Source organism: Ostrinia furnacalis, unplaced genomic scaffold (genome assembly GCF_004193835.3).
Source record: "Ostrinia furnacalis isolate ACB-3 unplaced genomic scaffold, ASM419383v2 OfSCF1638, whole genome shotgun sequence".
Classification (NCBI taxonomy): Eukaryota; Metazoa; Arthropoda; class Insecta; order Lepidoptera; family Crambidae; genus Ostrinia; species Ostrinia furnacalis.
In genome coordinates, this window is record NW_021131877.1 from 1,306,007 (window position 1) to 1,321,799 (window position 15,793).

The following is a 15,793-nucleotide window of genomic DNA, read 5'->3' on the forward strand; positions in this document are numbered from 1 at the left end:
ATTTCACTGTAATCTCCTCAATCTATATGCACTTACATCCGAGTAATAATTTATTTTACACTTACTTCTTACCTATTTTACATACAATTTACCATACTCCTATACCTCGTCCATATTGCATTTATTCTTATTGAAAATATATTATGATTCACATTCATTTAAAATGTAAAATTAATATTCTCATGCTTAATACAGTATTGTGATCCTTTAGTAAACGAAATGCTATATTACAACCAAATTAATTATTATTTAAGTACAGTAAGTATACAGTTTTGTACATGAATTTTATGTTTGACTTCCCAAATTGTATTCCGAAATGTAATTTCAAAATATTGTTTTCCACCATGGTAAAAATAATTTATTACTACATTATAATCACAGCAATATCGATCTCCTTATCCATAATTTATAAATAATAAATTAATTCGTTTCAAAGTCTGTGCTATAGAACTGCGAACGTACTTACAACATTTATTAGTGTAATATACAATAATAATACAAACATGGTTAGTGTGTGTCAATTTGTTGGGGAGAGAAACAAATCGCTGTAACGAAGCTCATTGCGACATTTTTTCATCTATACCATTAATTTTGCACCCCAACATACATCAAAAGGGTTGTCGGCAAGGGCATAACACTCAATTATTACAAACGTTGGCACAAACAATTTACATTTCCCGCCCTTCGTCAACGGAGCGAGAATTCACTACTCAACAATAGATGGCGCTTACCTATATTTACATTCTATTGCTTTCCTAGCTTACGTAAATGGCCGTGCACGATGAATTGTACCGCATTAAAAATCGATTCAAAAAAGTATTTATACAGTTACATTTTGCCAAAAAAGTTCCAATACAATTCATCTTACACAGCGACTTAGAACTAAGTTTGAACATCATCAGTTGCCTTAATTACACGAAGGAAAGTACTCGTATGATAACGCACCAAACACTTTAGGATACGGAGTTGTTTTCTTGTAATTCTGGTATGTTGGCATCGTGTCCAGCAGTCATGTTGAGGGCGTTCATGGATAGGTCGGCGTAGTTGTGCGCGAGTTCGCTAGATGGCGACTCGGTCGGGTTCTCGGGCATCGAGAGCAGCCGAGGGAACCCGAAGAGCTGCGATCACTGTAGCCGGCCCCAGTAGTTCGACGCGAGGTCCGGCCCTTGGGAAGGTATTTGCACAGGCACGCTCACGCCCGCCGATATTACACCTAGAACAAAAGTGGCGATTAGAAGGGGAATAGAAAGCTTTTTATGTTGTTTAAAAAAAGTCACAAAACTCAATCATTTATGCAAGTAGGCTTTTTTAAAAGCGCTTTTACAATGCAAATAGAAATCGATTCTTTGCAGTTAAATTTTTTTTTGTTAGTTTTATTTAATTTAGGGTTTATAAAACTTTTAACCAAGTGCCTAAGTGGGTAACAAGACGTTTGGGAAATAATAAACTTTTCTCCTACGGTTTATTCCTCGTAGTCTAAAACCATCGAATTCTAGTCCGACCGACCTTATTTCGGGATGCGTTGAATGGCCTATTTACTCTATTTTTATGTTAGTTTATTATTTAAGTATGTCATGAAATTTTTAAAATGTCTAATCTAAAAGTTAAGAAATATCTATCATTATCTGCTTGCATATAGGTATACCTCATCCAAATTATGCAAATGCTCCTGTTGTATTATTCTATCATTCAAATGGCATGCTAAATGCTCATATAGGTATGCCGACTACCTATTAGCCATGCGTCAAAATCATATGCCATAGGATTGCGAATTCCACACTAATTGACGCCAAGTATTAGTTAGGCATTGCTAATCTGGACGTCATGCTTTAAAATTTGCTCTTGTATATTAATGTGTAATGGTTGTTCATGAAATATCGGTTTTATTATGGTAAGAGTGACGTTATTTAAGTAGGCCAGTGTCCTAAAAAAATTACAAGATTACATGGGATTTTGTAGGCCCGATGACTATTCTACTCGAATAGGCATCGCTGGCGGCATGGGCGTACCCCAGCTTCTGAATATAAGTTGACAGCAAAACTTCTTTCAGCAAACTGCGTAAACTTATAAAACTGTCAAGTCTGTATTACTGTTATTGCCATTGCTCTCTCGTCGCTGCTGACGATGCCCAAATCTAATTCTAGGTTGACGTGTCCAATTTTGATGACCGATTACAGAATCGATCGCTAAACGTCCGACTGGTATAATCGAATGGGCATCGTTGGCGGCGCTGACGCTATTAGTCTGTCATGCGTCCGCATCATACGTCTAAAGATTGCTAAAATATGTAACTGGATATGCAGTTTCCTACAAGTTGACTACAAAACTATCTTGGGAGCAAACTATGGTGTAACAGTTTTAAAAGCAGAAATCTATCTGTTTAATTTCTCTCTCGTTGCTCTTAACGCCCAAATCTAATTCTAGGTTGACGTGTCCAATTTTGATGACCGATTACAGAATCGATCGCTAAACGTCCAATGCTATAATCGAATGGGCATCGCTGGCGGCGCTGACGCTATTAGTCCGTCAATTCCGTCATGCGTCCGCGTCATACGTCTAATAGGATTGCGCCATTCCGTTTATTGCACACAATCGCGTTATCGGCGCGCGGTCGGCTCGATTACGTCGCGTCGGTATATCGTTGGGAGCTGCCAAGTAATACTTAGGTATTTTGGTAATTATGACGTTTCAACGTTTACTTTTAGACTGATTTTAAAAGAAATAATAATTTATAAGTCTTCTGTTTTAAAGTAAAAGAATGCATACCTACAGCAGCGGATAGAATAACATGAATGTTCATTGTAAGTAGAGTCAAAGTCGATGCAAATATCTATCTAAGTAATTTATGTTAATATTTGTTTAAAGTATAATTTACTAATTAATCAGACCACCCAATTTGGCTAAGTGTATTCTATTAATTATTTTGCAACACAAAACAGTGCGGTAAAAATGTTGACCATTTCAAAATAACGTTCAAACAATCTATTTGACCGGCCAACAAACTGTTAATAACGTGCATTTAAAATGTTAAATTGCCGGTAATCCTGCTATGGTGACATAATTAAAACTGTGGCGATATTGTATTTTATCTGTGCGTTATAACCACAGATAATTATTAGAAAAGTAACGCTCAATTTATTGCCATCAGTTTTCAATAAACTTCATCACGGCTCGTGGATTCCAATTAATTATATTTTAACTATTTCATTCCGAAGTTCATGCTTTACTTCGTAAAAATGCGGTTTATTTTTGGGACGGTTAAATTGTCGTATGGGTTTATTATTTTAGCTGATTGCTAATTAATTTACAGTTAATTAATTGATACAAGCAACCTTGTTTTTGTGAAATGGCGCAAGAACAAAAAGTCACTTTCCCATACAAATTGTAACGCTAGTATTTTTTTTCATGTTTCCGTTCAGTCCTTCCTTTTTGTTAGGTATATTGAGAACCACTTTCAACCCCTATCATACGGACATCTTTCACTCCCTTTCATGTGGACATCTTTCACCCACAACATTGACTTCTACAATCAATTGTTGTAGATTTTATAATAAACTTTTTATTTTCAGAGTCCTGAAAACACTACTTACTTAAGTAGGTACCTATGTTTAATTAACGATTATACGGTCACCTTTATCACGGTTTAATAGCGAATAGCTTGATTTCAATATCTCATATAGCTACTCAATAGCATTAAAGCACGCTTGTGTTTACTCGCTTTGTATAGCGATTTTCCGCACAAATCACGCGCGATGGCCCGCGTGGAGCGCTGCGATAACGCCAGGGGGCGCTAGGGGCTTACATTCATTAAACGTATTATCGGGCCTAAACAGCTGCGCGCTTAGGCAATGGACTGAACTGTGACCTACGTGCCTTTTGATACGGTTTATTATTTCGTAATTTAAGCCATTTGATTTATGAAGAAAAAGAGTGGCTAGGTAGCTTATTAGGAACAGTTTACACGATTTTGAAAATTTGAAGAAGTTGGAATCAGAGATATGAGCCACAAAGACCAATGATTTTATAGTAAAAATATTGCGAAATTTGTACGTGTTAAGCAAGATACATTATTTACGACATCTGAAACTGAAAATCCCGTCTCGCGCGCGCAAATAAATGCAAAATATCTCAATGAATCCACTGAATCCGTTAAAGAAAAGCGCCAAAAAGCGAAAAGTAGAACAAATCCGCATTATTTAATACCACGAAGCTGGCAATGCAGCGTCGAAAGTGTGCAAAAGAGTAAATGAAACGAGAGCGTGCATTTTGAATTGCGAAAAACTCTTTTGTTCAGCTTCCCGCGCGCTGGCAACTCGCACAATGCCGCCAACCGCCCAACAACAATAATTCATACCGCTTTCCGCCACCTACAGCTAAAAATGTCCGCCGTGTGATATATAATACCAAATGCGAAAGTTACTGCTTTTTAAAACAATGGGAACGCGCACGTTACGAGGCGCCTCGCTTATTCGTTTTTACAAACTAAAGTCTGAATTCAAACCTCATTTTGGGCGCGAAATTAATAGTCCCGCCGCAATCTCACTATTTGTTAACAAAAGCATTCGATATTCAAAATCAATTTAAAAACCATTTGTAAGGAACAGACAACGGCAAATCCAATCGTGGCATGAACTCCTATTTTCCCTCCTCTTTCGTTTTTTGTTTCCCCCGTCATGTCGCGGTCTTCAGCCAGACGCCCCTCGCTCTTGAGTCAGCGGTTTTTTAAAACATTTTATTACGAAGTTGGTAAATATTTTCGATGGCCTCTCATCTCCATTGCGTCGATTTTCAAATGTTTTTATATTATGCAAATATACGTTCAATCAATGCTTTTGAAAAGTAAAATAAATCTTTGTTGATTATAAAATAATAAAAACGATTATCTCACACACCTATCTGATTAATAAAATTAGGGAAGAATTAGCTTGGTAATAATTTTTGTATGCTAAGTAGTTGCTGAAAGGATCTAGCTGTGAGTGTTTCACTCACACGTGCTAGCAGCAGCTTGCTGGTAGCCGCCGCCGAGCACGTCGCCGAACATGTACTTACGGCTCGCCGCCATCGCGCATAGTACATGTTTTGTTTAGAACACTCCAGAACACTCACCAGTGCTTGCGGCTGCGAGTACGCGGCGAGCTGCTGTTAGCCGCCGCAGAGCACGTCTCCGAACATGTACGGGTAGCCGCCGTCGCTCATCATAGATGTTTCGTTTAGAACACTCCAGAACACTCACCAGTGCTAGCGGCGGCTTGCGGCTGCGAGTAGGCGGCGTGCTGCTAGTTGGCCGCGCCGGCGCGAGTAGCTGCCATCACATATCGTACATCTTCAGTTTAGAACACTCTAGAACTCTCACCAGTGCTAGCAGCGGCTTGCGGCTGCGAGTAGGCGGCGTGCTGCTGGTGAGCCGCCGGCGCGCGTAGTTACCATCACGCATCGTACATGTTATATTAATAAGACTGTAGAACACTCTAGAACACTCACCAGTGCTAGCAGCGGCTTGCGGCTGCGAGTAGGCGGCGTGCTGCTGGTGGGCCGCCGGCGCGCGCGAGTAGCCGCCGCCGCCGAGCACGTCGCCGAACATGTACGGGTAGCCGCCGTCGCGCTGCTGCAGACACGAGGAGGATAGCCCGCCGGACATTGAGCTAAGGGAGAAAGGAGGAGTTAGTATACTGATGAATCATCATTCATCATGATCAGTGACGATGATGGTACGAAAAAGATTAATTATTGGCGCTGTGGATTGGTATTTCGATGTTCAATTACTAGCACAAGGATGACATTGGTAGGGTGATGATGATGATGGAAATGGTTATAATGACAAATTATAATTTTTAAAAAATTTTGTGAGGAAGATTAAATTATTATCGCGATGATAAAGAAAAAAAAAATAGACTAGTCTATAGTACTCTTACTAACATCATTTCTAATAACCTAAAACCAATTTCCCGACCTCCGAATTTCAAAACTACGAGAAAATAATTATGTTGGAATACAATTTCTTATGAAAAAGTGTGCAACTTTTAAAACAAGCAGCGTGTCAGTTATCGGTTTTCTATCAGTTGCCAACAAAAAAAAAGTGTCAAGCGCTCGCATAATAAAATTTATTCTGCAGACTGAACTAAAGGGGAAACTTCTCGTTCGACTAAGTTAATTTGCCCGACGACAAAAGCTAAAGTCCGTAGTTCACTATTAAAAATCAATTCAAGTGGAAACCGGCGACCTTCGGCGGGCGTCTCTATGCATTGGCGGGAAACGCAAGAAAGCGCGACCTTTGCCGGTCGATTTCGCGCGCAATCTAATTAGTTTCACCGCCCGCTGATAGATGGCGTTGGGAACTTGTAACCTTTTTAACGTCCTTGTCTATGGAAATCGGGTTTCACGTCAAGTTTTCGAACTTTTTTTAGTGTTTTAGTTCGATAATGTCTGAAACTTTGCAACGTGCAGTATCAGCTTTCTTGAAATGACTTCGTGAGCTTAAGTTTTCATTTATAAACATTATGATACTGTAACTTTTATGATAAACTTTTCTTCGCGATTTGTCTACTCATAACTATAACAATAAGAAACAAATACACCGTCAAGTACTTATCTACCTAATTCAAAGCCGACGCACACTAACGACAAAACTTTGAAGTTTACAGTCAAACTTGGCGCTCAAAGGTTAACGGCCTCATCGACTATCTGGCTGGGGGAGGTAGCTATCTTAACATTGAAACTTTGACTTGAAGCTTGAAGTGATCGTAACCCTTGTTCAAGTTTTATAGTTCAGGTTCTTTATACTAAAAGACACTTTAGTACCTACGTCTAACTATGGAAAAAAAAGGTAGATATATTTTTCAATTTGCTATGTTGACATTAGGAAGCGAAAGTGGTATCGAATTGAGGGAGGTTATCAGTGAAGGGATGGAAAGAAGCGGTTTTGTGACTCATTACCTAGAATTAGCCTACCTAGGAAAATATACCACTACTAAATTATGGGGAATGGGGAGGAGACGTCTTATTGTCTCTCACATAAGGTGGTCTTAATATCTAACACTCGTTATAACTGTTAACTATCTACAATCTCATAATGGACCTGAAATTCTGGATGTAGGTACAGTCGACAACACTCATAGCATAAAATTGACGGCACAACATCACCCCATCTCTTAAGAATCCAGGGTGTTCTTACGTAAATAGCGCCTATTCAACTACAAGATGTACTCGTAAGTAACGTAGAATATAATTTGAAGTTAATTATTACTAAGTAAATGAAATATGAAGACAAAAGATATAAAAACTTAGGCTGAGTTGCACCAACTTACTTTCACCGTAACTTTAATATTATCCGGTGCTTTTTGTATGGAGTTTGACAGATTTTTGACGTTTGTTAAAGTTAAAGTAAGATGGTGCAACTCAGCCTTAGTCAAACATCAAAACTTACCTATAAGAATCACTCATAGTAGCAATGGGCTGCGGTATGGGACTGTACATGGAGTTGAACCCGCCGTTCAGTGGTAGCCGGGGCGCGGGCGGCGCCGGGGGCGAAGCCGCTGGTGCGTCCCTCCTCTGGCTCCGGAGCTTTTCCTCCCGACGCCACTTCGCTCGCCGGTTGGAGAACCAGACCTGTGGGGGAAGGATAGTTAGTAAAAAAGTCCATAAAACCTACCTTCTTCTAAACTACTCTGGTCTAGTTGAAAGGTACCTAAAATCCTCTTTCCAAGTCAAAGGAGATGTGGAAATAATGAAGTCGAACCTTAACTTCGAACTCCTCCTATGTTCTTCTGATTAATTTCGTTGCGGGTCCAATGACAGGTCAGGACAAAAGGTTAAGTTTGTCCCGGGGGAAAGTTACCCCGGGACAAACTTGACCTTCATTGGTTGGGTTTTTATTGGCGGTCAAGCTGTAGATCCTGGCTACACAGGAGTTGCAGCGGTAGGAACGAGAGATGGGAATAGTCCCGTTATTTGGAAATAACCTAAAGCTGTTTCGTTATTCAAAACAAATCTCATCTCGTCTCCTCTCCACTCCGATTTGGTAGAAACCGGGCCAATTCCTAAACTCTAACTTGGACTTCCCTCAAGAATTTTCAGCAGGATTTTGGAGCTAACAACACGTTAGTTTTTAATGCGATCATCCTATTAGGTATTTTATTTAAATGTAAACTTAATAACACATTAAATAAATACCAATGCACCAAAGGTCCACCCCACTTGAATTTCATTTTCGTCGTTGTTGTTTTTACGTATCGAAGGTAAGTATTTTTATACTAGTTTAGATTCGTAACACATCCCTTATTTTTTTCTTAGAAATCGCGATCACTGATTCGTTAGTCAATATCTAGATAACATTCTGCAGTAAGTAGGTCACATATAAACAGTATTTTTTATTATTAAAAGTAAATAAACTAGTTACAACTTACTTACACTGTTAAAACAAAGTGAAATCGATTCCCCAAATATCGTAACCTGAACGCCCAAAACGGATCGCAATTTAACCGACACATGAAAATAACCGCGCATCCCATTAGCAAGTTATTAACTTTAACCCCATAATGAAGGCAAGGCTCTAACGCGACGGCGACACGTGATCGCCATGGCGTGTAATTAAGACCTAATAAAGTTAATATACTAGTAACTAATAGTTTAATAGGCCACCGCCACACGCTATCAGTTGGTCGCTAATTTCGTAAGTAATGTCCAATTAATTAGAGTAATTTTCTGCTTTCCACACTATTTATGAACTTACTTTACAAACGTTTCTCATGCTTATATCGTTCAATATCGTTTTATTTTATTCAGAGAAGAAACATGTTTATTTTTTCCCCTTATTTGTCGAAAGCACAGCTTTACATTTTCCCGGTAACATCGTGGTCGGAAAAACCAATACACACAATAAGTAAACAAAAGAGAAAGCATTACATTTACAATTTATACATTCTCCAAACATAAATTCCTTCCAAAGTCGCGAACAATTAAGCAAGCTACTCGTAAGCTTGGACACAATATTGTGACATTGAATTGCGTGGAACGGAACGCGGACCGGAAGTGGCCCTCACGTGCGCGTCACTTCCGCCGCCGACAGTCATGGCGACGCAATATGGCCGCCGTGCCTTCCCGCCCTACGAAAAAGGCGGGCGTAACAATTCATAACAGATATAAATGTTTTCATTCATTATTGTGTTGGACATATGAAATGTTGCAATTTTATGTATGGGATGGGACATTTGTTTTGATGACAGAGAAAATAGTCGTGTCACTTTGGGAAATTAATATTTTAGGGGAAGGACTGTGGATCAGTATCTCGTAAAAGTATAATGGGATCGTAAACATCTTTACCTCCATACTAACAATATAAAAATATGATTCTGTGTTTCCGGGGACACGTTAAGTCCGATTGAAAGATGTCAGGCATCTCTAGCGGCTCATAAAAGCACCAGATTTTAGTCCAAGTCGCCACTTCAGAGTTGTGATTGTATTTGTAACCGTATTTTCTACAACCTACACGTTAGAAAAAAGGTAACAGTGTACCTGCTTTGGTAATGTCTGAAACTAACGGACTAATTCGTCCTGATACATGTTTGCCGCCCAAATATGGCTTCACCGCAAAATGTCCAAATAAAAACTTTCACATATTAATTCTTTGTACTATTTACTGGTTTGCGCAAAACCTTTCCCCATTCATGCACATACATAGTTCCACAAAACGTTTATTATTATGCCCTCCGTCGATATTTCTTGTGAAGGGAAACGCTGGTAGGCTCAAAGGGCTCGCATAGAGGCAATATGTCATAATATTATTGCTTTGCCTCCGACAAAATCGCTAGAATGTTGCCGACAATATTTTATACCGACCCCCGCAAAACCTACGTAAGAAGGGATGCTAAGGGTGTTGGTACACTGGCAAAACAAAATCACAATAAATTAAATGAACTACTTTACTTATTATTTGGCTAGAAACATAATCAATACTTAGGTAGGTACATTGTAATTGAATATTAAACGGGTTATGTTTTGATCCGGATGAATTTGAGTGCTTTAAAGTCTAGTTAATACTAAATACCAATAAATACAAAAAGGACCGTAAAACAATACATTTGAAGTAGCCCTAAGTAATACACAAAAGCTAAACGAAAGCTCTCATTACACTAATCCAAATCCCACACGTCCTTCAAACGAAACTATTACGTAAGCCGCCATTGTGCCTGCGCCCTAAAAGCCCAGTAAAATATTATGACGTTTCCACTTTTTCCCATTCAGTCTTACAGTTCGGGCATTTTTTCCGACGCCGATGACGGACCTTTTTCCCGCCTCGCTCTGTGCCACAAATTACGCCGCCCTGTACTTGGGCGGGAAGGGCGGTTGGGCGCCACACGCTTGCGATTAGTCGGACACGATGTTTTGTGGACACGACTTGTAAGATGCTATATCTATGTTTATGTTTAAGAAGTGCACTTAACATCGCATTTTATTAACTAATTGTTTAATTTTGTTAGTTTAAGTAAAATTAAAGATTAAATTTTAGATAAATGAAAGGTAAGAGGTACGAATTTTATCATTAAAAAAAAAAAAGTATTTTTGGCAAATTACTTTTCTCTTACTTTTATCTGAAAGCTATAGTTCTACTATACTTTGATTAAACTACATATGTAATGTAGCATTATAAAATAGTGTTTTAGGTATTTGAGTAAAGTTTCATGCATTATTGTTATGATTGATTCACGATTGATTGATTGTCATCACGAAAGTTTAAAAAACAGCGACAAATCGCAATATAATGGCGCCCTAAAAATCTTATAACCGTCTAACGCCACAGAAAACGAGTATAGTGACGTTGGAATAATATTACAGAAGGGTTCCCCCCAAATAGGATTTACCATAATTCCGTTATTTCGACAACAACTTGTTCCCGTAATTGTTTCGTTTGGTAACGATATTATTCAAAATACCTACTTTCAGGCGGAGTTTTTGTTAGTCAAATAATTGTAGTGCCGTTAAAAGTTGTCTACCATTAAAAGTTAGTTCATTAGCAATTTGAATTATAACGCAACTTCATGGAATTTTACACTGGTTTACAACAATACAGATCCAAAACAGGCGTGTAAAAAAAACTTTTTTTTTTTTATTAAGACTTATGATCTGGATTAAAGGCTATTTTAGCTAGAAGTATGGCATTGCTGAAAACTACTGAAAAGGTTTTAATGTTGAATAAAAAAAGAAATCCTATTTATAATATTGTCATTGAATTTTTTTTTGTTTTCCAGCCAGTTTCAAATTGTGAAAGAAATATCTAAAAAATCTTTCGACTTCAAACAAAGGAGGAGGTTCTCAATTCTCTATTAAGATTTTTTTTGCAATTTTTAGTTACTTTCATTTGTTTTTGGGACAGCGAGCACTTAAAACAAATTCGGTAATTATTTCTAGTAACAAAAGCCTTCTTTTGACCGGCACAAACAAAAAACATGATAAATCAGAACACAGTTCTAACGCGGATCTGTCTACCTATTTCGTGCCGATATTAAATGGGGGTAGTAATGTTTTTATTTATAGTGATATAAGGTGTATTTTGGTTTGTTTTGGCGGCAAAAGACCGGTGGTTGGAGGTCGCTGCCAATTTTTCAAAACACCCCTCCGGAAGCGAGCCCTCTTCCTGTAGAGGATCGATACTACCCCTCCGTGCTGTGACTATGATTAAGCTGGGATATTGAGGAATTCATATTATAATACATATTTGCACTTGCACTATACAAATACGAGTTGAACACAGCGTTTGTTGAATATTGCTGATCACAATGTTTTTCTTGATGCACCATCGTTTCTACAAACAATTTAAATATCCTTAACCCCTTAAGTAACCAGAAAAAAACACCGAATGTTATTAAAGCTAAGTAGTTACTTGGTTATTCATATTTAAACCGACTTCAAAAAAGGAGGAGGTTCTCAATTCGAGTGTATGTTTTTTATTACTTAGTACTGATTAGTATTTTTCCATAATTTTATTTTATTTTTTAGAAAATACATAAAATAAGAATTGCCAAAAGCTGAATAGAGTTGAATTTTAATCTGCCGAGATAATGCTACGAAAGCTTTTTTTATCGAAGAAATTAAATTAAAAAAACTCAATAATAATAATAAACCTATTCAATCTTAAGTCCAACTACTCCTAACACCCAGCTGTCCAATTGCATCCCAGTCCAGCGTAATTCAATCCATCCCCACTTAGCATTCCCCAAACACCCCCCACTCAGCCTTGAACCCCGGGCAACACGTGGCCCGTCCGACGGAATACCAAATGATGTGCACGCTACACGAACCGGCTCGTAAGCGAAAGTGAACTTTATTCTGTCACATTTAAACCTAATACGCCTTGACGTGACACTTCACGCTGCACGAAACGTCAAATTAAGCGACAAGGAAAAGAGAACTTTGCGCGGTGCCATTGGAACTCAATGTGGCTTGTAGGTAATTTGGAAACCGCTAGGGCTGCTCTGTTGGCGAAATGTTTTAACGACTAAAGTTACACGAGTAAAAACTAAGACGCGTTCTAAGTAAGTAAATGCATTTATCGCCAAGAAAATGTGGCTTTGTCAGGGAATTTTAGAGACTTTTTCTCACTTTTTTATGGTTTCAGAATCAGAAATATTTATTACAAAGATATTTTACAATTGTTATGTCCTCATTTACATGTTGATGTGTCAATAAAATAGTGGTCTTAGTTCTTTACATGTGATCATTTTTGTACCCTTTGGAACTGAGTTTGTACTTTAATTTCAACTGATGATAAAGATGAGATATATGATTGAGCACGCGTGCTTAGTAAATACCAATTTATTAGAGTTTTAAAAGCATGTAAGTTTTGGAGACTAAAAAGACAAGACTTTGGCAGAGCTCCATGTCTTTGTCGACCGCTCAATGACAGAGTCAAATTACTTCGTATCAGTGGGATTTTAAAATTTTAATCAATTTCAAATGATAATTTAAAAATTTAGATTTTTTGATTTGATTTCAAAGTTACGTGCAGCGTGGCAGCCCTAAACAGGCAGGTACTTGTTGACCGGCCGATGTGACGTTGCACCGCGTGCGTGCCGAATGTTAACGAACGGCGACGAAAGGTTAATGTTAGAGCTCTTGAGCTTAGCCCGGAACGGTGTCGCCATTTTGTTTTTTTGCTCCTTTTCTTTCGCCAAACAAGAAAGCGAGAAAACTTGCGGAAAGTTTTCTCTAACGAGAGGAATGGTTTTTATGATAAAACAATTAGTTTGGCAACTGTAGTACTAGTTTGTCGTAAAAGTTGCATTACAAAAACAATGATATTAAATGAAATGTTAACGAAAAGTGTTTTTTATTTATTTAGTACTTCCACTAAAAGGTTAAATCGAATTATAATCTTATTTATTATAATCGGGTTACAAACAAGTCTCCCTGCCCTACAAAAGACGTTGTCATCGTTTCAAAAATTAAAAGTGCAGAACACAATATGGGTCTAATTCGATTTGTACCGAACACTGCTGAGTGCTCCAACATTTTTAAAGGCTACACCCGGGCAAAGGCATACAGCAGCCAACAGCCAAGCTCCTGACAAACGACGTTTTAAACTGTTGGCATCGTGACTCGACGGAACGATTATTAAATGTGATGCGTATGAGATGTGCTTTTTAGTGATAATCGAGTTATGAAATCTCACTTTTTTATATATGGGATAAAAGCTCCACACAAAACTAAATGTATTCTCTTTTTTTTTACAGTTTACTCAAAAAAAATTGACAAAAATTAAAAAACAAAAAATAAGGCTAAGTACAACGCAATTTTTTTTTCTAATGAACAAACAACATAGTTCAAAATGTAAAAGTCAAATAATGACCAAACTTTTTTCCAATGGCGAAAGTAACCCCTACCATCTTCATCCCCCACTAAAATAACTTGCAAAAACAAATCGTTATGCACATAATAATACAGAAACGGCATCGTTCAACAAACAAGAAAAAAAAAACAATATTTATCATACTATCGAACACAATGCGCGGTATTTACAAAGTTATGTACCGAACCCACACAGGGGTGGCTACTTCGGTATATTGGTAATTAGTTTAAGTAGTACTAAATAGATAGATTAGATTAAAACTGTTTTATAATTTGCATTTATTAACACTTAATTAGTACTAAATTAGTAGTGTATCACTCATATTCGTCACATGAAAATTTTCAATTAATAAGTTTAAGAAATTCTGTAGAGTTTAACAGGAATGAGGAACTTTTTCACTAGAAATTATTAATAATCTTTAAGTTTAAAAAAAGTTAGAACGGCACAACTTTAGAGGTCTTAAGTTAGCGCTCAAACTAATTTAACATTACAGTGATTTATTTATTTATTTATTTATGTATGTAGAGATGATAATTTGTTTGTCATTAATACGTTTATTTTTACAACAAAAAAAAATGCTAAAGATTTTTACATGTGCTATTTTAGTAGAGCTAATATTTTGTGACGTCTGTGTTATAAAACAAAACTAGGTACATGCAATAATATAGACAAAGGACATCATCCACGATTCATTTATTTTTGGTCCAAAATAAAAAATACCGGCCAAAACCATGACACCAAAACTGTAGCACGACTGTGCGTTGTAGTATTTGAAAAAAAAAGGTATACATTTTATGTAGGTATATTTTCTATTGATTTCCCTTAAAAAATAGGTTACAATGAGGCCGGCAACCCTGTATGTGCTTGTTATATACAGGGTGTATTTGCGCGCCGACGCGCTTGGCGGGGTTATATGGCCGCCCTTGTTTTTTTAACGTGTTTGCCAAAGACGCATCTACACGAGGCCTCGCCTACGCAAACAGACAGTGTAAACACGGCCTTATGAACGGCTTTATTAACGTATTTCAGATTTTATTTAAAACGGAATTAATTAGTGATGATTGGCGAAATTGAAGTGTAGTTGGAATTAGGTCTGTTTTGCTCGAATTTAAATTATTATGGGTCTTCTTTCGGTCTACATGTTTCATTAGAAGGTATGTATTTTGAGGCATAGTAAACATTTTACATGCAAAGAACCTGCAAAATGGAACCTGAAAAAAAAACTGTTTTGTGGCAGCTTACTCTTTTAGAAATCCAGGTAGTACTTATCATAAACCTGTGTTATAAAATAACATTCAACCATGAATAAACAGTAGGTATAGTTTCTACAAAAACCCAAATCACCCATTAATCAGTGTGTTAGAACTCCATAGACAAAGCAAATAGCGTTAAAACTTGTTAGTTGGTAGCATACCATAGACTAGGTATCGATACTGCCACCTTACCGCTGGTAAACTGGATTTTATTTTACCTGGATACGTGCCTCAGGCAATCCGATCTTTTCAGCGAGCCTTTCCCGCGCGAACACGTCTGGGTAGTGGGTCCTCTCGAATTCTGCACAGATAAAAAACGGTTTATGTCATTGTGACTTTATACTTTTTTATAGGTGACTGGAACAAGGCAAAGACATTTTCTTTACAGTGATATAATGCAAAAAGGGTAAGTATGAATTTCAGCCATGAAAATTCTTGTAAAACTAATAGAGCTTAAAAAAATAATCTTCATATTTCACTTTAGTGTTTCAGTGTGTGTCATACTCATATTTTCAAAAGCGAATGTGCCAAAATAAATACTTTTGCTTTTTTTTACTGAGTCTGCATTTGACTTTAGTATTATCTGATGAAAAACAAGTGATGATGAGTTAAGATGTGCTTACTCAGTAATATCGTGATAAACAAAAGCGAATCGCTTCATTTCTTCAAATCAAAAACATTGAGTTGACATTTACAAGTT

The 15,793-nt window shown here is 37.4% G+C and overlaps 1 protein-coding gene across 1 annotated transcript in view; it reads right to left on the minus strand.

Moving 5' to 3' along the window:
* The window catches only part of toy (twin of eyeless), a 61,606-nt gene continuing 45,813 nt past the window's right edge, over positions 1-15,793 (minus strand). Inside the window, exons 6-9 of the mRNA XM_028305172.1 lie at positions 15,312-15,394; positions 7,424-7,605; positions 5,482-5,642; positions 1-1,213 (exon numbers count right to left, since the gene is read on the minus strand). Coding sequence (XP_028160973.1) covers positions 1,125-1,213; positions 5,482-5,642; positions 7,424-7,605; positions 15,312-15,394 — 515 coding nt within the window. The 3' untranslated portion in view covers positions 1-1,124. The remainder of the gene's footprint in view (positions 1,214-5,481; positions 5,643-7,423; positions 7,606-15,311; positions 15,395-15,793) is intronic.